We start from the raw sequence: 23,214 nt of genomic DNA on the forward strand, positions 1-23,214 counted from the left end.
CCCACATTCATCAGTATACTAGGCAAATTACCTTCATCTGCTTGACATCAATCAACACTCAAACTAATGGAGGGGGGGCAAAACAAGCAAATCGACTAAAAAATACAAGCAAAAAATACAGGTGCCTAGTTGTGAAAGACCGGTCTGAATTAAACTGAATAGCACTGGATCATTGGTTAACACAACCTCTAATAACACATGGAACATGACAACGCCCCAAAGAAACTGAAAAGAAAAACGCCAGATAAAGAAATAATAGCTTCACATCTCGAGCAAACAATATGGAACACCCAGTTCTCTCTCTCTCTCTCTAGTTGTAACAATTAGAAAAACAACTTGTACACATCACCAGAGGCCAACTGAATAACCTTCATTTAGGTCAATTGCACGTTACAATGGCATCCTTGCCAAGTGCCGCTGCAGACCAATGCCTTCATTATACCTAAAAAAAAATTTCCTGGTAAGCTTCTCCTTTTTCTGTGCCGCTTTGGTAGTTGTCATCAGCACACAAGATGCCTATTGGCACCTGAGAAATTCGAAGTCGATTGTTCAACCAAACTTTTCAATGAATCCATAACTGGTGGACCAAATTTTACATTGGGAAAGTGTTGAAGTCATTCCGTTAACTTCTGCAACGCTTTCCAATATCTCAAACAAGAAGGGTTCAAATGTATGGCCCGAAGAATCCAGCTCCGAGGGTCTTGACAGAACTCCACACTAGATGAAGAGCCAGAACCATCTTTAGACTCTCTTGAAAGCAAATGCATTTGAAAAAACAGTTCTGCAGGCCTCCTCTCTATAAGAACATAATTGACATCAGATAACAAGTTAACCAACCACAATATAGACAAGAACGAACTCTATCCCTCAGGGCATTCACACAGCATTACATATAGGCTATGGCTCCATGCCAGCAAGCTTTTTCTGCCCAGTTCCATTGGATGCAATTTAAGCAGCAAGCATGTATGCCTATGTAACATAGCCGCCACTGCTCGTTTACACTTGAATTTGCCAGAAAACAGTCGGTAAACTGATTTACAATGCAGCCGATCAAAAATTAACTGATTTACATTGCAACACCAGGCCGAACAACAGGAAGATTACATTGACATTATACATCCCAACCTGTCAACAAACTTTGGCAAAAAACTATACTGGGAACACTTATTCTAACCATCCAGACGCATTATGAGTAATACAATGGATCACATACTTAAAAATGAAAAAGGTGCAGGAAGAGCACCAAACCTACGACATATGCTTTTTTATATTGCTTTTTTTTTTTAATCGGCAGTGGTTATATTGCTTGTGGTGGATTTCCAAAAAGTAAGCGATTATATTGCTTATGGCTTTGAAAGTCACATGGGTCATGAGTTTCTCGCCAAGTAAATTGTTGGTGGTGGCCTGATCTATCAGCTAAATATTCATGGATCATGATTGTTTCCATTGCAAGGATAGAACCACTGTTAGATGATGGATCTATTTGTATCTAGTGCAATTATGTGTCTTATCATGTAATTAGTTTAAGTATCTAGGACCGTAGTATAATTATTATACAACTTGTACATATATATTTTACGTTGAATGAAATTAACCCTAATGGGTTTTCTCCCTATTACGATTACCCTAAAATTGAATATGATATCAGAGCTAGAGTTTCAGAGGCTTTTCCCCTTTGTTTGTGCCATAGTTGCACTTTATTTCATTGTGATTCGTGTGTTCCGAATCCTTTGTTGGCCTCTCCACGTGCGAGTCAGGGGTCGCACGTGCGGGGGAGTATTGGGATTTGTCCCACATCGGTTAAATATCTCCTCCAAAACTAGTATATGAGTTTGGGCAACCTCTCCACTCTTTGCCAATTGATTTGGAGTTGGATGCTTTAACATGGTATCAGAGCGATAGAACCTGGGCAACCTACGACGTTCTTCTTGTTGCGCGTGAACAGTGTTTGTGAACAGTCGCGTGAACAGTGTCGTGAACAGTACTCGTGTGAATAGTGCACTTCGATCAGATCTGATGCTGTCGCCGTCTTTTTTTCTCGCCGATCGGATCTATTTTTTCTTCTCTAACGAAGTTTCAACATTGTTTCAGTCAAATTCGAAAGTATTCAGTTGATTTTTTTTGAGATTCTAGGGCTTTTGGAACCTTTATTTATTATTTTTGGAGTTCTAAAGTTGCTGGGAACATTGTTTACTGTTTATTTGGCATTATTGTTCTGCTTTTAAGATGTCAGAAGAAAAAAAACAGGCTTCCGCTAGTGGCAAGGATGAATTGAGTCGTGTAGGGACTCTGGATAACTCTTCATTGGATATTTGTCCCATCAAACTGGATGGCACAAATTATTTACTTTGGTCTCGTACTTTTACATTAGCTATTGAAGCTAAAGGGATGTCTGAGTTCATTGAAGGCTCTGTTACTGAGCCTACTACTGATGTTGAACTCAAGACGTTTAAGTCTCGTCGATCTTTAGCCATGACCCGGTTGTTTAATTCTATGAAGGCTGATATTCGTAGTCCTTTCTTGCTTCTTAACACTCCATATCAAATTTGGACTATTGCCAAACAGACTTATTCTCAGCAGGGCAATGATGCTCAGTGTTTTGAGTTGCGAAAGAGACTTCATACTATGGATCAACACAATCGATCTGTTACTGTTTACTTTGCTGATCTCAGTGGGGCTTGGCAAGAATTTGATTATTATCAGGGGTTTCAGGCAGTCTGTTCCGTTGATGCTGGTGCTTGGTTAAAAAGAATAGAGAAAGAACGTGTGTATGACTTTCTTGCTGGTCTTGATGTGGAGTATGATCCAATTAGAGTGCAAGTGTTGGGTCGTGTTCCGTTTCTATCTTTAGGAGAGGCCTATGCCATTGTTCAACAGGAGGAGAGCAGAAGGGGTGCTATGTTACAAGCTCCCTCTTCTGATCGTTCTGCATTGGTTGCTATTCCGCAGGGACAGTTTGGGTCTGGCAGTGGAAAGTCTCAGTATGGTACTACTAGTGGGACCATAGATCGTATGTCACTCCAGTGTGATTATTGCCACAACACTGGACATACCAAGGATTTCTGTTGGAAGTTACATGGTCGTCCTTCTCGTGGGCGAGGCAGTGGACGTGGAGGTCGAAGTCGTGGTCCCGGGCGTTCTCAGGCTCAGGCACATGTTTCAGAGTTTACTACTTTGTCTGATTCTGGATTAAGTACAGGAGTTCAGTCACCTTCTGAATCTGTTGGCAGTTTCTCTCAGGGGGAGATGCAAGCTCTCAGGCGTCTTATGGCTCGAGCTGATTCTTCTTCTATTATAGCTCCTACTTCCACAGCAGCTCCTACTGCATCCTATTTTGCTCATTCAGGTATTCCAGCTAGTGCATTTACTGCCTCCTCCAGTATTCCTTGGATTATCGATTCTGGTGCTTCAGATCATATGACAGGTTGTTCCTCTGTTTTTGATTCCTATTCTACTTATTCTGGTAAGGATAATGTTCGAATTGCCGATGGGTCGTTCTCTACTATTTCAGGGAAAGGTTCCGTTCGCTATTCTCCCTCTCTCTTTCTTCAGTCCTCCACATTCCAAACTTTGCCACTAACCTTCTTTCAGTTAGTAGTTTTACCCATTCTGCAAACTGTTCCGTGACATTTTTTCCTACTCACTGTATCTTTCAAGAACTGGAAACGGGGAAGGTGATTGGCAGTGGTAAAGCACATGGTGGTATATATTATCTGGAGCATGGACCTCATCCATCTCAGCCGTCTTTATCATGTGGACAAGCTCTACGGGCAGATATGAGTTCCACTCTTTCTTTGTTACATCGGTGGCACCGTAGATTGGATCATCCCTCGTTTGGGATATTAGAGAAACTCTTTCCTATTTAGTTAAACATTGTCCTAGGGATCAGTTTTTTTGTGAAGCCTGTGAGTTTGGGAAACATAAACGCTCTTTTTATGCACCTATTAATAAACGAAGTGATTCTCCATTTATGATTATCCACTCTGATGTTTGGGATCCTTCTCCTGTTACTTCTTTAAAGGGCTATCAATGGTTTGTTACTTTTATTGATTGTTATTCTCGTGCCACATGGGTGTATTTACCCCATTCAAAAAATAAAGTATTTTCCTGTTTCAAATCTTTTCATAAGATGGTGTGCACTCAGTTTGATACAAATATTAAAATCCTTCGGAGTGATAATGGAACTGAGTATATTGATGAGATTTTTCGGACATATCTAGATGATAATGGTATTATTTTTCAGACGACTTGCGTTGACACTCCACAACAAAATGGAGTCGCTGAGCGTAAAAATCGTCATCTTGCTGAGGTGGCTCGATCCCTTTTGTTCACTATGAATGTTCCCAAATACTTATGGGGAGAAGCTATTTTAACTGCCACATATCTTATCAACCGTATGTCATCCAGTGTCCTTAATTTTAAAACACCCATTGAGTGCTTACCAAGCAGTTGTCGAGTTACGACTCTTCCACCTAGGGTGTTTGGTTATGTGTGTTTTGTTCATGCCCCAAAACCTTCTGGGGGCAAGCTAGGACATAAAGCCCATAAGTGTTTTTTTGTTGGGTACTCTCCTACCCAAAAAGGCTATAAGTGTTACGATCCTTATTCGAGAAAGATGTTTGTCTCTATGGATGTTACCTTTTGAAAAACAGAGGTTTTTTATTCTCCCTCCAAACCATCTCTTCAGAGGGAGTATCAGCAGGAGGAAAAGATGTTTACCTTTTATAATCATAGTGAGGGGGAGAAATTTTTCTATGATCATAGTGATGGGGAAAAGGAAAACACTGGAGAGGAACCAGTATCTGTTGAAAGGGAAATACATGATATTGGTGGTGACATTGAGGAACAATTACCTGCACGACGACGACTGCAGGGAGCTGGCTTACAGAGGTATGCTAGACGGAAAAATGGAAAGTCTTCACGTACGTTATCACCTTGTCAATCACAATCACCCACTCCAGTTCCAGATTCCTCAGCTGACTCTTCTGGTAATGATTCTTCTCTTATTGAACCTCCTCCTATGGATCCTGACAATGTTCCTATTGCTATTCGAAAAGGTGTTAGATCTTGTACTCAACATCCTATCTCATAGTTTGTTTCTTATGACCGTTTGTCTCCTTCGTACCATGCCTTTGTCTCTTCTCTTTCTTCTATATCTATTCCACGGAATTGGCAAGATGCATTCAAGATACCTACGTGGAAAGAAGCTATGGTAGAAGAGATGATAGCTTTGAAAAAGAATGGCACCTGGGATCTTGTGTCACTTCCAAGAGGGAAGAAACCAGTGGGCTGCAAGTGGGTGTTCACTATTAAACAAAAGGCTGATGGTACAGTTGAGAGATACAAGACAAGGCTGGTTGCCAGAGGTTTTACTCAAACTTATGGTATTGACTATGAGGAGACGTTTGCTCCGGTAGCGAAGATGAATTCTGTGCGAGCTCTCCTCTCGTGTGCTGCCCACTTGAATTGGCCTCTTCAACAGTTTGATGTGAAAAATGCATTCCTCCATGGTGATTTAGAGGAGGAAGTTTATATGAATATTCCACCAGGTTTCTCTTCTCCTGCAAGTGAAGGAAAGGTGTGTAGATTGAAGAAGACACTTTATGGGCTGAAACAATCACCTAGAGCTTGGTTTGGCAGGTTTTCTAAGGCTATGTTAAGTTTTGGTTACAAGCAAAGCCATGCAGATCATACGATGTTCATCCGGCGAAGTAATGGTAAGATTGTTGTCCTTATTGTTTATGTTGATGACATAATAATGACAAGCAATGATGTGAGTGAGATTCATAACCTTAAGTCTCGTCTAGCTCAAGAGTTCGAGATTAAGGACTTGGGATCATTGAGATACTTTCTTGGAATGGAAGTAGCGAGGTTTGATAGAGGTATTTTTATTTCCCAACGCAAGTATATACATGATTTTTTGGAAGAAACAGATATGTTGGGCTGTAGACCTGCAGATTCTCCTATTGAGGCGAATCATCTTAGTGGAGATGTGGGGGAGCGTATTGATAAGGAAAGGTATCAGCGACTTGTGGGTCGACTAATATATTTGGCCCACACTCGACCAGATATTACTTATGCAGTAGGTGTTGTTAGTCAGTTTATGCATGATCCTCGTACATCACATCTAGATGCAGTTTATCGTATTTTGAGATATCTGAAATCAACTCCAGGAAAAGGAATTCTATTCTCTAATCATGGCCATTTGCGATTGGAGGCATTCACTGATGCTGACTGGGCTGGTTCTGTGGATGATAGGCGCTCTACTTCTGGCTATTGCACTTTCCTTAGGGGTAATCTGATTACCTCGCGAAGTAAAAAGCAATCGGTAGTCGCTAGGTCTAGCGCAGAAGCTGAATATAGAGCTATGGCTCATGATGTTTGCGAGCTCTTGTGGCTCCAAACTTTGTTACTTGATTTGGGATTTGCTTACAGTGTTCCAATGAAACTCTACTGCGACAATAAAGCTGCCATTAACATTGCTCATAATCCCGTTCAACATAACAGAACAAAGCACATAGAGATTGATCGACACTTTATCAAGGAAAAGTTGAATGAGGGTTTGATATGTATGCCGTTTGTGAGATCTGGAGATCAGTTAGCTGATATATTCACAAAAGGGCTGGGTAGCAAGAGTTTTCATCCTATTGTGTTCAAGTTGGGCTTGATTGATATCTTCGCACCAACTTGAGGGGGAGTGTTAGATGATGGATCTATTTGTATCTAGTGCAATTATGTGTCTTATCATGTAATTAGTTTAAGTATCTAGGACCGTAGTGTAATTATTATACAGCTTGTACATATATATTTTACGTTGAATGAAATTAACCCTAATGGTTTTTCTCCCTATTACGATTACCCTAAAATTGAACAACCACCCATTAATAATTCTACAATAGTTCATATATTTCCTCCATAGATCCTCAATCACAACTAATGAAACAAAAATGATTGCATTATATTGACATATATGTAACACAGTGATCAAATGAAACCAAACCTGGTGGCCAAGAAAACCATTCAAGACGAAGGTTTTTCTCCCATTTCACCGTCGAGCCAATGCTAGCTTCTGCTTGACCCAATAGAAGTGAGACAATGGGCAAGGATATCACGGATGCCTCTTTAGCTTTCTTGAGACTTCTAACAGCAAGGGATATGAACTGGGAATCAAAAAGCTGTCTGGCAAGCTCAATACAGATGGCACCTGAACCCATCAAAGACAATTAACAAGTGAACAGAGAGGAAAAGCTTAAATCCAAAACTCAGGCAAAGGACAGCAGATTTCTTAGAATCCCGATACATTGATGTTTCCAATGACAGTTTTTAAACCATACAAACATCTTTGAACCACAACACTTTTAACACACACACACACACACACACACACACAGAGAACATCCAAAACCCTTGCATTAGCCCCTGGAATAATGAATATGTAGATAAAAGACTCTCCAAGCAATACCAGAGAGATCGAGCTCCACAAGGACCAGAACTGTCCATGGGCTAGTGTTTGTTGAGAACGCAATCCCACCCCGCCAGACAACACACACAGCTCAATCATGACATGACAGACAAGATATTATTCCACAACTATTTACCAAAAAAATGCTAGAAAGTACCATGACAGAGAAAGAGGCAGCTCTCAGCACCACCTAACGAACAGGCTTGTGCAAGTAACTCTTCTGCGCAAATGAAATCATTGGTCCATACAGCAATCAGGCCCTGCACCAAACTAAATATAGCCATCCACATATTTTCTGAATTCTTGATCTCTTTTGAGCAACTCTCAAAGCACATCTCCAATAGATTTGAATCAGCCTGTAGTTCATATTGAGATTTAATTAACTTCAGGCATATCCAACCGATTGGACAATCAGTTTTGAGCTCCAAACATCTTGTGTACTCTTCATGTAAGTTTGATAAATTGTCTTCTGCAGCATAGGCACGGCATAATTGCAAGTGTGCGAAAAAGAGATAATGGTTGGGAAGCAAAAATCCAGAGGCACTTTTCGCGTGGTTGATACAGCCAATGTGGTTTCCACCTTGCAAACTTATCTCAGAGGAGCAAAGTAGAAGTTGGAACGTTTGATATTGAGAAGACATATCTTTCTTTGAGCGTAATTGATCTGAAAGAGCCACCTTAATTAGCCGCCCAAGTATATCACACAAATGTTGTGGAAACCTCTCCTCACAAGCCTTCTGTAGATAATTTAGTATAAGCAAGTATAGAGCATTATGGTTCCACGGTTCTTGATGTAACTGCCTGTAATTAATAACCAACTCATCTTAGGATACAATGATAATCAAAATATCCCAGGGGAAGAAATTTGAAGATGGAATTTCTCAAAGAAAACTGAAGTACCAGAAATTGGAAATAACCAGCAATCAACCTTCTTAAAAGAAACAAAAGTTATAAAAACTTGCAAACAGAGGGATTTGCTAATCAAATTACACATGCAAAGAGTTTGAAAAAGGATACTTTCACATGTGAATAACAAGAATCTATTTTGAAGAAGTCCCCTATTTCCTGAATATTGAGATATAACCATATGGTGATTCTTTTGAGAAAGGAATAGAAAGATGAAGAGGTTGCTTAATGAAATAAAACTATAGTACATCTGAAGTTGCCGGATGGCTCTTGTTTCATGCATGAACTGGCATTTACAGGTTGGAACAGCAAATTTCTTGTAGTTTTGAGAAGCATAACAAGCAACCGCACCGGCACCAAGGATATCATATGCAGATTTTAAACCCTTTTCATCCAGGCCCCTCGAAGGACCTATTATGAAGCATCTGCTTGCAATGTGGGGATCTTTCCATTCCTTACAAGAGAGTTGGAGATAACCAAGCAGATTCCTGTTAACATCAAAGTCAGAGGGCGGTCATTGAAATGAGAATGTATTGGTTGATAAAGTATATCAACAATTACGAAAAAATACCAAGCACAAGAATTATGAGAAAACATGAAGCATGTCAATTAAGAACTAATAAATGGATGATTGTGAGTTGAACAGTTTCAGCAGTTAAAACAAATTCCAGTTTCGAATTATGCATTTCTATCTGAATCTTGTTAGAAGAATTTGGAGTTATGAAGGGTGGCATGTTGATATTAGCACAAACAGAGCTCATCATTAGACTGATCATTAATCAAGCTTGACACAGTTAATTTGGAGGGTGCATGAACTCAGGCCAAGCCAAGAATTCTTTGTGCAGCACGGCTCAAAAGCTCACTCGGTAAAGAGTTTTAAAGTTTTTAGCAGAAGCAATTATGAACAGCCCAGCAAGGTAATATTCTTGCATCCATGAGTTGAGACACAATGGTATAACTCGGGATCTCTGATAAAACTATTCGATAAAGACAGACTGTAAAGTCTAAAGATGACAAACGTATGCTTGGATGAAGTCGTTATTTAGATATCTTTAGAATGGCTCTATCATGCATAACTTTCTTGAAAATAATAAACAGGCGCATAAGGTTGGACTCAGACTTCACTCCTTTATAAAACAAGCACCATATTGGGCCAAGCTTGACTTGTTAAGTATTGCAACAGGCTTTGAAGAGCCTATTAATGAGACAAGACAAGCCCAGATAATTCGTGAAAAGATCTTCATCTGCAGCCCCACATGCTACATCCCAGAGAGAGAGAGAGAGAGAGAATTGGATAGCACTTCTATTAACTCCTCTAGATGTTCAATTAAAGTATTAAACTATTCTTATTCTGTTTAGTCTATTAAATAGGGTTGTAAACGAGCCGAGCCGAGCTTTGTTGAGCTCGAGCTTGGCTCATTTACTAAATGAGCCAAAAATTCGAGCTCAAGCTCGGCTCGAGCCTTAACGCGCCGAGCCCTCGAGTCGGGCTGAGTCATTTACTAAACGAGCTTCTTTAATCGAGCCGAGCCACCCTTAATGAACCGAGCTTTTGTCGAACGAGCCAAGGTCGTTAAATGAGCCGAAAACTCGAGCTCGACGAGCCGAGCCTTAACAAGCCGAGCCAAGCTCGAGCTGCTCGGTTCATTTACAGCCCTATCTATTATATTTTGACAAGCAATGCTCCATATATATTACAACCTTGGAATTTTGAAGAGCTCACAAGGTAAAAGGCCAAAATATCTGTCAAAGTTTCACTCTTTCAACAGTTTCATTAAACCAAAAGTGTGATCCATGACTAAAAGGAAATAAGGGTCATTTTTTGAATAAAAAAACAGCAGGTCTATGGGCAGAGGATAAATTGGGGATACAGACAGAACAACTTGAGTATGAATCACTACGTTTCACATAACCAATACACTTCCACATGTTTTTCTTTATTTCGCATCATTCCCATACACATTTTACACATAAGTCAAGACTATCCACTGCCCAATACGTGGTTGTTAGATTACTCCCAAAAAAAAAAGCCAAAAAAACTAGAAGCGTGATCCTTGGCTGGAATTCTATTACTCCTCAGAAAATTGAGTAACAATGAACAAGCTGGCCTTGCCAACCCAGTGGATGAGGTTGGCTTCTTAAGTCACCTCATCGTCTTAACTGGCTAGAAAGTAAGGTCCTCAAATGATCAGGTTCCTGGAACACAGCAGCACTCAGGTAATGACTGGGAAAAAGGTTAGGCTACAAGCCTACAACGGATGATACTTTAATTCTCAAACTAGAGTATCCAGACCCGCATAGAATCAAGAGCTCTATAAAGGTGTTATTGGCTGCATAGATATGCTCCATTAGAAAACAAACGTCAACATAACCTATTCTTCCATCAAGATATACATACCTTATTAAATCACTGCTAGGGTACATGTGAAGAACTTTTCGAAGATGTTTTAGTCCACTTTCAATTCCGAGGCACCCCATAGATCCCTGTTTGACCTAGAAAACAACAAGCATTTGGCATTCCGGGAATTGAGAAGATACTACCAACACAGTTAATGCTTAAATTGCAACTATTGGAAAAGAAACTTACAAGTTTACCAAGTGCTATCAAGAAGTGCATTCTGGTTATCTCTTCATTAGATACAACATAGCGGCGACTGCTTGAAACCACTGACTCCAGCAGATTACATTGATCTAGTGCATGGAAGGCAGATACTACAAAACTAATTTTCGAACTTTGAAATAATTCTTTGGGCATTTTTAAAATGCTAGTAGCTGCTGATTCCAGTCCTGAGATGTAGTACAGCAATCTACAGATCAAAATAACAGAGGCATCCTTGGATGGCTGTTTCATGGACAAAGCATGTGCAGCAAGATCTTTCGTTATGGAAAGAACCAGGTCATTCTTTCCAAGTTTCCATAAAGAAAGAGCATATATGTGCAAACCTTCCAAATCAAGCAGACCTAGAATTAATGCCAGGGTAAAATTTGTTAGAATTGGAAAATATGCAAATTACACAATATCGGTACACAAATAAGTTGATGTGGTGAGGAGCCTCTGGCTAGAGCTCTTCCTGTAGCCTATTAATTTGCTGTTTGCTTTTTGATAACAAAAAACGGAAGAAAGATTCAGTAAGCGATGGTGATCTATATTAGCACGGACACTAAAATTAAGTTTTTGGTTTATTGACCTCAAGAGTGCCATCTCTACTGTCCAAGCTAAGGAAGTTACTCCGAAAAGTCCTGTCAAATGATGATTGAGACCTAAAGAGTGCCCTCTCTGCTTTCTAGCTTTTCTTTATGCCAATGGCAGGGATGGAAGAAGACATCATTACCTTGGGAGCTAAGAATAACGGCAAGCCCAACGTTTCTTCTTTTACATGAAGTTAAGAGGGACACATTGGGATTTTTCCTTGGAGAGGCATATAGTCGGTAGGGCCACCTGCAAAGATTGCCTTCTTCAAGTGCCAAAATGGTGCAGAATCAGTTCCCTATCTCTTATTGCATCGGCCCCAACTAAGGAGACCTGATTTTCTGCATGTTTGGATGGCTTGAGTCCAACATGAAGATGTGGCAGGGGTCATGGCCAGTTGGAGGGGAGGTAGGGTAGGAGGCATAGGCGAAAGGCTTGTAGTTGGCACCTTGTGCCTCTGAAGATGATCTAGGTTGAGCGCAATAGAAGTACCTTCTAAGGCCAGTTGCACAATCTACATACCGCCACATGTTCACTTTGGTTGTTTTTCTTTGCGCAGTGGTCTACGCTCTTAAGGGGTTTTGATATTCCTAAACTGCTGTAGTAGTGGTTTGTCTTTTACATTCACAGGTCTAGTTGTGCCGCAGAGGGGCACCAACTGGATATGATAAACTACCGAAAATTTAGCCAAGAAGCTTAGGGTAGATTTCTCACATGCTATGATGTTGATTGACCACTATGCCCGTCTGTTCTTGGGCGAAAAGTTTACCTCAACGTACACTTCTTATTTGAGCCTCGAAGTGAGTGCTGCATTTTGGCGGGCATTTGAAACCCCCTTTTTTGACTTTGCAGTTCTGATCAAAGGACCTTGCAAAGATGCAATACATGCAAATCTGGTGGTTTTTGCCCACCTACCAATCTCTTGGTTAACCCTTGCACCAGCTGGTTTGGTCATCTGAAGTTTGACCAATCTTTTGGTTTTCGATTCACATTTTGGTTAGTTTGTATTGGATTGCCACTATATGCCACATGCTCTAGGAGAAGTCAAAGGCAGATGTAATTGGAGGTGCTTTATCTTTCCAGTGCGGCCTCTATGATGGGGCTTGATTTTTATTTTGATTGATTTGGCGTGATTATTTCTGCTCTTACCCTTTGGCCTTGGCTAAGCTTTGTTTCAAGCCCTAGGAGAATTTTACCTTTTAGACTAAGCTTTGTTTCGTCTCTCTCAAGTGATTAAGCCCTATGGGGCAGATTATGACCTCTATTGTAACATCCTTTTTTCTCATAATATAATTGATTATCATAACAAGAAAAAGGAAAGAACTTGAAGGGATTTCTGACAATATAGAAACTTTCACTCCTTTTTCCTTCCTAGTTGTGCACTCAGCTATAAGTGCAACTGCAAATGAAGGTGCAAGGAAGTGCATAGTCACACCTTCTTTGTTTAATTCTTCACACTCCTGTACAGCATGAAGAGCATTACCAGCCTGCAACCAATAGCATAAGTGTGATTGAGAGTCAACAAACAATTTTGAGATCGAAAACGGTGTGCAACAAGATGATGTTTTAAGATGTTCATCGTTAATCCTCGACATGGAGGAAGGGGGTGAACTAAACATTGGATATGTTTACCTGAAAAAGTGATCTTGCTAAATTAATTGATACATCTCCAATATGGGATTTTGAAACTTTGCCCGCAAAAGAACTGTCTGCACAACGTGCTAGTCTGAAAGAGGCAGAAGCAGTTTGATAATCCAACCGTGCCTCACAAACCAGCCCTTTCATATTGTGGGACTCAGAATAGTAGGGTGCCCGTTGCACGGCCTGCTGGATAGCTCCAAATACCTGAGACACCAATAGATGGAATCTTAGGATAATTCTGCAGTATGCAGGCAACTCTCTTCACGCGGAATGTGAATAGTGCAGTTTTAGGAGTGGCAAATACTCAAGATTCAAACTTAGTCACTACAGTATGGCCATACCTGTGAAGATGAAAGGCGACCTGAAAGTTTTGCAAGCTTTGCTAGACCAATTTGAAACTCCGCAAGCTGCAGGATATTTGAGATGTAAGCTGAACTTCAGAAATAATGAGAAGAACCAATATAGCCCAAGGCCATAAGCAGAAACTTGAACTCAATGTTCTAAAAGTCGCTAGGCGCTAGTCGAGCAGTCAGCCACCTTCGAGCGATTAATCGGTGCATATTAATCAGTAATCGGCGATTACTCGTTAGTCGGACCTAATCAGATAGGCCCCGCCAGCGATTAATCGCCGATTAATTCTTTGTTTTAGAACACTGCTTGAACTCAAAAGGAAAAGGTCATTAATCTCAATGGCAAAGATTGCAATAAAAACATCAAATCTTATCTCATTCATACTGAACCATAAAGGGATTTGATAGGAAATGCCATATATATTCAAGGTTCAAAACTTCCTCAACTATTAAGCATTCACATAAGCATGGTACTGCAAAACAGAATCCTTACCGGTAGTATCTGCACAGCTCGTAAACAGCTCTCATATGCCTCATCTGGGGTCATCTCCCTGAGAAAAGCAACAGCCCTACATTATTTGGTGGCAATGGCAATAAAATAAATCCTGAACTTCACGAAGATAAGTAATTACCTAGCATAAATATCAGCTGACATGCCTGCCCATGGTAGTGCAAGCGAAGGATCTATGCTTCTAGCACGATCAAACGCTTGCATGGCCAATCGCGTGTCATCCTTTTCTCTATAGAGCTGGAAAAGCAAAACGTTTAGATACCTGCTGCAAGATTGGCAGGACAATTTACCAAGCATGCCAAGCTGTTCAGGACATCCAAAATTATCATCAAAGGAACAACACATATGATGTGAATTTGACAAAATCATGGCTTAGGAAACTTATGGTTCTCAAAAACCGTGAATATTCAACCATTCACAGTTCTGACCAAACAAGTTATGTCTGGGACCTTATCCAATCTCAATTCTATTAAAGAAGTTTGCTAATAAGAATAGGCACTGTCTTACCAAATTTAACAAGTACTAAATGTCAACTTCAGAAGTAGTACAAAAGATTCCTTATAAAGAATAAAAAGATTAAAAATTAAGATGCTCATCACACACAAACAGAAATCCTCGGACTGATGCAATTGTAGCCACTACCTTTCCAAGGTATGCCCATGCAATAGCTAGAGATACATCTATCTGCAAGCCCCGTATAAAAGCATGTTGTCTCAAAGCACTACCACCACATAAGCATCCCAACACCACCCAGAACTCATAGTTGTCACCCTCAAGCAACAAGCCCCCCAAGGACATCTTCTCCGCTAGCTGCCTGGTAAACAAGATGAAAAATTAAGACCGCATATGGTTGTCATGTAAGAACATTCAACATACACGTAATAAAACCAGGGTCTTACCACACATTATGGTCCTGTTTAGTACACTCATTGAAAGAACAAATGAGATCTGAAGCAATAGCAATATCAGTATAGATATTTGCTTGCCACGGCGCCAAGTGCAAAGCGCGCTGGTAGGAACTACAGGCATAAACTGCAGCTGATTGACAGGTTGTTCTCCAGGAAAGGATGGAAGTTCTCATAGCTTCGTGATCATTTTCAAAGCTCTGGCCTTCCTCAGTCCATGGTAAACAATTTGCATACGCAAGCTAAAATTAAGGGAATGCAACTGTTATTAAATCGTTGATTATTGAGGAAAAGATAAGCAGACTATACCCCTTTCATGTTTGCCTCATAAACTCAGAACTCCCCTTCTGGTTCAAGAATGAATATTTAACCACATGTGGTATGAAGAATGAACTAATGTGCAAAGTCGAAGGAGTATGTTATTGATAAAGGTTGCACAAGCTATATAACCGGGTGCTCACAAGTCACAACATTCACAGTGGTTTTATGGTCTTTGCAGTCCAAGGGTAGGTCATCTATTCAGATTTTAGAACCCTGATGCCCTCCCTCGCACTATTTTGATATGATCTTTGTGACACTAAGAGGAATGTTTTTTGTTTGTACAGGTTGCGTTCTTCCCTTGGTTTCTACATAATCTCTTACTCATAACAACAAAATAACAACAGTTTCACACGGAGAAAGATAAAAACAAATGCGCAGGTGGAAGAGAAAGGATGGGTCTAGTTTTGGAGACAGAGAAAGATAAAGAACATTTGTTTTGAGAGAGAGAGAGAAAAGGGGAGGAAATTTTGTTTTAAGAGAGAGAGAGAGAGATGGTGAGCTGTGATGGTGGTAAGAGATGAGAATCAGAAAAGGTGGAGAACATATAAGGGCAACGTAAACTTTTCATAAAGAACATTAACAGGACTTAGAAGTCACACCATAGTCCAAGGTCCAAACGCATCATGGTTAGGTCACTTAGGTGTTCATTTCTGAAATGCAAGACGATCATAAAATCATAAGGGTTTCCCCCAAGAATAGACCAAGTCTTAATGGCAAGGACCCTCACAGGTAAGAAACAAATATATTTCAGCTTATGAATGCTGAAGGAATGGAAGGCCCTACACTCATAAAGGAACAGCTGCTTAGGTTGAGGAAGGTAGCACATAAAACAATAGAGGTCATAGGACCATCTTCCCCCTAAATGGTATGGAGGGCAAACTGCTAAAAGCCAAGTGCATAACCCTTTAAATGGTAATACCTGGATATCTCCGTGCAACTTCCAGATACAATAAATATTTCCAGCTAAGCAGGTACCTGCTCTTGCAACATTAGATGCCTCCTACAATATCATACAAAATTACATTCCAAAAAAAAAAGCTCGTCTTCAGACATTATGAGGGCTAGTATATTTGCTATGACTTACTTCCTATCAGAAGGTATGATTTTCTAAAGTTCCAAGCTCGCTAACCTCTAAGAGTGAAGCTCCCCATTTAAATGCACCTGAGTTTATACATTCGTTGGACAAACCAAGCAGTGCAGAAGCAAGGCCATATTGTGCAGATACATTTTGAGGCGAGATCAGTAAAGCTTGTTGAAATTGCTCAACTCCCTTGACAAACAAAGATAACCAGTGACAATACATTCATCATGTTTCACAGAGATAACAGTAATAAAACAAGAATGGGGATTTCAAAAATTCGTAGAATCGCCATGAAGAGTACTTTATAATAAGTTAAAAAAAACTGTGCTAAAGCATGACAAGCCGTTCCCACTTGTTGGAGTAAACTCAATAGGTGGCTCACACAGACTCGGGGGGTGGCTACCACCCCTACAATCCCAGTCTGATACCTGTCACTTTCCCGTCTTAACTGTAATGAAAATTTTCACTTTGGGCTAGCCAGCTAGATCCCCATGATTTGATAAAAAACCATGTAACGACAAAGGGATGTACAACTTCTTAACGATTCATTCAAGTGAAACAGTGGCTTTTTTATTATACGAGAGATGAAGAATCTTTGAAATAGAAAAACATAGTATGTGAGAAGAGGTGGGAGAAAATTCACAAGAAACCAAAATGCAATAATACCCATAAGGAACCTTAACAATAAATCCTCAAGAGATCATCAAAAAGGGATGCGAATTTCCCATTGAATGCTTATTCATATTTCCTCAACAAAGACGGTACAGAACTATGGTCTACAAAAAGTCAATGTAATAAACCACCTCATGCCTGTATAAATCAAAACAAAAAATGATGGAAATGCTAAGTTATTAAAAATTTGCTGGTTGGCTTGATCTAGCTAAATCTAAATACATTTTGATATGCGTCTATGGGTCGCATAGAATACGTAGAATGTTTGTTAACACTTCAGACAAATATAAAGAAAAATCACCATACCTTTCTAAAGGAACCAAGCATCAGATTAATATTTCCACTTTCAACCAAGGCAAAGAGTCTTGAGCTGTCCAATTCAGTTGCACGCGCATATGACTGTTCGAATACTAAGAGAAGTTACACAAGTAAGTAAACAGAACCAAACGTCGTTCGAAACTTTATATGAATATCAGAATCGAAGACAAGGCAGCGATGCAGAACCAGTTAAGGGCCAAAAATAGTAGAAAATAGAGTGCAAGAAGTTTATTTTCTACATACTTAATGACAGTGGCGGATCCAGGATTTGGCCACGGGGGTGGCACCGTTCAATGGAGACCTAGTTACATGTTGTGTGAAAAAATATGAGGAAGAAAATTCAGTAGAAAGTCATAAAATTAGATTTTGTCGTGGATCTTTTTTGTGAATACAAGTTTACTCCAACTCTGGTATTCAAATGGAATACATTATGATACTAATTTTTCTCAATCCGAACCAACCATTTTCTAAATTGCAATTTTAACATTATATGTACAAAGTATTAGGGTTTTTTTTTTTTGCATCCTCGTAAATACCTAATTGAACCACATTAGTCGAAGGAAAAAATTATGTGTTCGAAAGTGCGGGTGACACCTACCCCAACCCCTCTATGTGAGCACCGTCACCAAATAAAATTAGCTCCAACAGTAGCTACTTTCTGCTTTCTCCCTTGACAAACACCTCAAAAAATAACTAAATTGACAAGTTTTAGGAGTGCCAGAGGCAATGGGGAATTTCTCTTTCACTCTAAGTGTAAAAAAAGGTGTATTCCGTAATTTATTCATACGAATATGAAAATTGACATATTCGTGAATTTATTTTATATGTACACACACCAACATCCATAAAGAAAGATGCAATAAAAATCGTACTAAACTTGGGGAGGAAATTTAATGTTGAAATGGATCACGTGCCTCTCCAATTAGTGAAAAATACCTTGTGAGTTATGCAAAAATTTACAATGAGGGAGGGAGAGAGCGCTGATAGTTTCCCAAAGAGGAAAAGAAAATTGCCGCCTGGGGGAATCGAACTCCCGTGAATGAGGTCCAGGACATGGCACACGCAATAGCCAACTCTGCCAAAGTGCTCTTTGAGCAAGTTTCTCATATTTTTATATTTAACAAGTTTCTGTGCATTTTTTTTTTTTTTTTTTGGTTAACAGTTTTGAGACGCCACTAACCCCCCCCCTCACCAGGTAGCACTGCCCCTGCTTAGTGAGACTTATGCACCCAGTTGAAACAAGGCAACCTATTAAGCATGGAATGCAGAAGGAAATGGAAGTTTCAAAGAATCGGCAAAAAAATGTATTTACTTCTTGAATAAGTTGAAAGTAAATATACACCCACATAATCGGGAACTCACTTACATTATACTAAATTAAACGGGTTGCATTAATTTCAGACGACTTAACATGTAAATGTATCCATGTAATGTCATTTCTATCTTGATGCAAATATATTGGCAGATTTTCCTTCACTAATAACATGAAAGCGACTCACCAAAGCAGCTGAGTTCCAGCTTTTCAGTAAGCATTATGCAGTATACAGAAATATTTTACCAATTCAACAGGTTTCAATTTACTTCCAAAAAAGCATAAAACTATTTTGAACTTCGAACTTCCTACCGCACATAAAGTGCGCACACTTTAAATACATATGAACCAAGAATGAACCGTTCTTCTCTTTCATTCCTTGAAGGAGGTTCTTTTGAATTGAACACAGTCAAGAAAAAGGAAGAATCTGGAAACAATCAAAATAAACAAATAACAATTACCTTGATAGCTGCGGTAAACATTCCTAACCGCTGGTAGGCTCGACCCAAAGCCTGCAATCACATCATAACACTTAGGAAAACCACAGCTAATCATTTTTCAGTACAAAAAGCACAAAGAGAAATAAAGGAAGGAGCTCCACAAATTACAGACTTCCCACAAATCAGCACAGGCAGGATAGCCTCGAATAGCATGCTGAAGACTGGGTACTGCTTCAGACCATTTCTTTCGATGGATCTGCATGAAACAAACCTTGACCGAAAATAACAAAGAGAACCAGCACTCCATGGGGAAAAAATGAATGAAACCAATGATGATGACGATAAAAGAGACCTGAAGGTATCCCAATCTTCTGAAAGCCCAAAAGGCCCTTGGCGACTTGTCAGAAGCTTCCCGGCAGACAGAAACCTCAAGGCTCTCCTTTCCTCCTTCATCCAACAAATCACACAATGCTTCCTGCACATATCAAATAATGCGCACATGATAGGACTAGTAGAAGCAAATATTAGATTTTTCGCTAAGAAAACATGTGAAGAATTGAAACTAACCCCAGATTCTGTGTCATCGGGAGTGAGGGTGACAGCTCTCTGGTAACACTTGAGAGCTCTCTGGTGGTCCATGGATACTCTACTGTAGTAATGACCCAAATATCTAAACGCAGTGCCATTATGAGGGTTCAACTTGGCCGAAATCAGAAAATGCTCTGCTGCTTTTTCTCTGGTTTCTTTTGATTCTTTCACATTCTCCCACAATAAAACTCCCTACATCCAAATTCTGAGTAAGGAAAAAAATTAAAGAACTCACTCCTTTCTCATCTTCTTTTATTTTCACGAGAACGCCATATGGGAATGAGAACTTACAGCAGTAGTCCAAAGCTTGAAGCTTTCAAATGGTTGCACGCAGCGTTTATAGGAATATACGTATGTACATATAATTTACAATAGAGAATGGAGGATGAGAGTATAATTGCCATACGAGGTTAAAATGGGGGCCGGGGTCGTCAGGGTTGGACACTATAGATTCTTGCAACTGCCTTACGGCAGCAGTAGCTCCTCCATCTTCTCCTTCTTCCTAAATGAACGGAAAGAAATTGGCACACATTTAGGCAGTCGTATCATCAGAAATTGTACTCAAGTGTAAAAGGAATCAAGAAAACTAGAGAGAGAGAGAGAGAGAGAGAGAGAGAGAGAGAGAGATTCAAGTGAGAACCATCATGTTCCTCCGAATTCAAATTCCCAGACAGGAGAAACCCTAGAAGCTCGGGCTCTGTTCAGTTGTAGCGCGTATTGGGGGCTTCGGATCCCCTGTCCGAATATGCCTGTCTCCCTTCTCTATCCCACCCTTAAAACAATGACACGTGTCCTCCGTAGCAAAATCCAAAAGATCACATCACACCCAATCCCTCCCTTTGTCTTCTCATCTTTTCCTTTGCACCACCACGGACCATCGCCGACAACAGCAATAGTTTGTGGCCGGAGAGGAGGAAGACCGGATGTTAGGTTCAACTTGAATCAGGGAGAATCATTGAGACATGGAGTCTATCTCGTTTTCTTATATTCGGCAGCTACTATGAAAACCGAGCGATCAATATGGCAAATTGAACAGAGAACTTTCTAAACCCTAACCTTGATGTTTTTTCTAAGGTGGTCTGTGAGCTATTGTCGGCAATGGTCCGTGGCGAGCTTTTGTCGGCGATGGTTCGTGGTGGGGCAACGGAAAAGGGAATAAGACAAAGGGAGGGATTGGGTGTGGTGTGATCTTTTGAATTTTGCTAGGGAGGACACATGTCATTGTTTTAAGGGTGGGACAGAGAAGGGGGACAGGCATTTTCGGACAGGGGATCGGAAGCCCGTATTGGGAGGGAGGGAAAGCATTGGCAATAGGAAAGCGGAGCTAGTACCACGCAATTAAATACTCAACTCCAAGATCCCACCAATGAAAGTTTGATTTCACTATTTTCCTAATTAAATATTAAGTATACTTGAAATGTCAAAAATGTCCCTCATGACACCATAGATGCAACCGTACGTGCGAGATTATACATTGTAGTGAAATTTAAAAATGGGTAGGAAGGGAGCTGAAGATGATAAAGTTCATTTGGCCACGGGAATACTCAAATTCAAGCATCAATCTTAATTAAGAAGACAAACGTTCTACTATCAACCAAGCTAGTGAGTAGTAAATCCTCCGCGCTAATTTTCATAGTGCAAGCAAATGGCCTATGGGTGTGCTTATTGGTTGACCAGGGTGTTTACTGGTGGCCTGATTCGTTTGCTAGTTTTAGGTATTTTAGTTTTAGTAATGGGTGAAGAGAAAAATAAGATAATGATTGGAGAAAACGGTAACAAGTAAAGAGAGATAAAAGTAATAATTAGAGAAGTTGAATAATAATTGGAGACATAAATAGGGTAATAATTAGAAAACAAAATTAAAAAGAAAAACGAACAGAGCCAGTATTTGTTTTTCCCATTTTCCTTTTTACATCTTTTACTTGTGGTTGTTTCAATATCCTCAATCCTCATCCATAATGCATTTCATGAGAATGTATTTCCCTTTTCTATGTTACAGACCAAAAGGCATTTTGTAGGGAAATATAAGTCTTTTGACTTCTCATTTCTCATTTTTTTCATATTGGATATACATAATGTACGGTAATGCTACACACACAGCAAAAGTGCATAGATTTGTTATGGGACCTACTACAGTTCCCACATAAATAATCTGAGCCGTTCATTAAATATAAAATATTTTTTCAAGATTTGGATTTTATGATAATGAAAAATTAGATGATTGAATCAATCACTTATAAGTATCGGATTAAGCTGATTTTTCGTGGGGGGCCCATGAAATTTTTTTTTACATTTAATGAACAGCTCAAATCATTTGTTTGGGACTCGAAAGTGGTCCCCACACACGGATCTGTGCTCGATTTACGTGGAAATTGTCTGTGTAAATAGACTTACTGCATAATGTATTCTACTCATGTCTTTACGCCTATTGTAAATGTATTGTGCACATATCTTTCAAACACTTTACAGATTTAATAATATATTATGTCCATAATCCCCAAAAAAATATGTAGTACAAAATACAAAATGCAAATAACAAAAAAGAAGAGGCTCCTAAACACCCTAGTTAGGCTTTGATTGGTTTAGGTATTCTTCTCCTTTGGCTGATATGTTATATCTCCAGTTTGACTATTTGGAGAAGAAGAAAAACTACGCAGGCGTTGTTCCCTTATCTGAGAAGTGTGGTGGCAAATTTAAGCATGGTGGCAAAAAATAATACTACTAGGTATCTTCATTCATATTTCCATTCCAATGGGGTTTCAAATAACCAGGGATAATCGTCCATTGAGTTATTTAACCGGGGGGGGGGGGGGGGGGGGGGGGGGGATTAAGCATGGTGGCAAAAATAATACTGGTACATTCATATTCAAATAACCAGGGATAATCGTCCATTGAGTTATTTAACCGGGGGGAGGAGAGAATTAAGCATCGTGGCAAAAAATAATACAGGCACATTCATATTTCCATTCCAATGGGGTTTCAAATAACCTGGGGTAATCGTCCATTGAGTTATTTAACTAAGAGCAACTTTGTCTTCTGGCATCAGTCGTATTAGTTTGAACCTATTTTGGGTTATCAAACAAGAATTTGGAATCCGAGTCAAAAAAATACAAAACAAGAATTTGGAAGTCCATTGAGATTGGTAGTCCAATCGTAATGCTCACGAAGGTTATCAAACGGAGTCACAATAGGACGGTAGTGTACGTAGCATTTCTCATAAACAAACAAAGGACATATCCTTATCTATCATCAACCGATAAAACAGAAGGGGGAGGGGAAGAAACTCAATCAAGTGACAATAACTCTCTATTGGGGCTAAAGATGCCACCTCATGCGCTAATCCCTTCGCTTCCCTACAAGTCCAAGCGAATTGCAGGCCCAACAGGTTAAGGAAAAATCGAATATTCAATACCACAACAATTGCTTCCCAAAGGGAGATCTCTGCATCTGTAATTGGTCTAGTGAGAGAAGCATTCATCCCATTTGTGATGCACTGATCAACTATATTAAGAACGCC

General features: G+C 39.8%; 2 protein-coding genes across 6 annotated transcripts; one reads left to right on the forward strand and one right to left on the reverse strand.

Moving 5' to 3' along the window:
• Positions 1–129: 129 nt before the first annotated feature.
• Positions 130–21,036, reverse strand: LOC131330759 (tetratricopeptide repeat protein SKI3). Of its 5 annotated transcripts, XM_058364462.1 has the most exons (23): positions 20,979–21,036; positions 20,338–20,410; positions 20,104–20,199; positions 19,677–19,889; positions 19,462–19,584; positions 19,282–19,365; positions 19,131–19,181; positions 17,346–17,438; positions 16,416–16,556; positions 16,206–16,286; positions 14,960–15,207; positions 14,703–14,874; positions 14,182–14,363; positions 14,043–14,100; positions 13,541–13,606; positions 13,191–13,403; positions 12,994–13,045; positions 10,956–11,329; positions 10,767–10,861; positions 8,617–8,856; positions 7,620–8,263; positions 7,001–7,204; positions 130–796 (listed from the first exon to the last, which is right to left on the reverse strand). In XM_058364462.1, the coding sequence occupies exons 2-23, from the start codon at positions 20,341–20,343 to the stop codon at positions 615–617; spliced, it is 3,618 nt and encodes a 1,205-aa protein (XP_058220445.1). In that variant the 5' UTR covers positions 20,344–20,410; positions 20,979–21,036; the 3' UTR covers positions 130–614. The 5 variants fall into 5 exon arrangements, with proteins under 5 accessions (XP_058220445.1, XP_058220448.1, XP_058220446.1 ...); XM_058364465.1 differs by lacking the exon at positions 20,979–21,036 and having other exon boundaries at positions 130–717; positions 20,338–20,831; XM_058364463.1 differs by lacking the exon at positions 20,979–21,036 and having other exon boundaries at positions 10,956–11,311; positions 20,338–20,830.
• On the forward strand, positions 1,160–4,030 carry LOC131330760 (uncharacterized). Its single transcript, XM_058364467.1, has 2 exons — positions 1,160–3,424; positions 3,658–4,030. Exons 1-2 carry the CDS (start codon positions 2,227–2,229, stop codon positions 3,864–3,866), a joined length of 1,407 nt encoding a protein of 468 aa, XP_058220450.1. The 5' UTR covers positions 1,160–2,226; the 3' UTR covers positions 3,867–4,030.
• Positions 21,037–23,214: the final 2,178 nt, after the last annotated feature.

This window comes from Rhododendron vialii, chromosome 6a (assembly GCF_030253575.1).
Source record: "Rhododendron vialii isolate Sample 1 chromosome 6a, ASM3025357v1".
Lineage (NCBI taxonomy): Eukaryota > Viridiplantae > Streptophyta > Magnoliopsida > Ericales > Ericaceae > Rhododendron > Rhododendron vialii.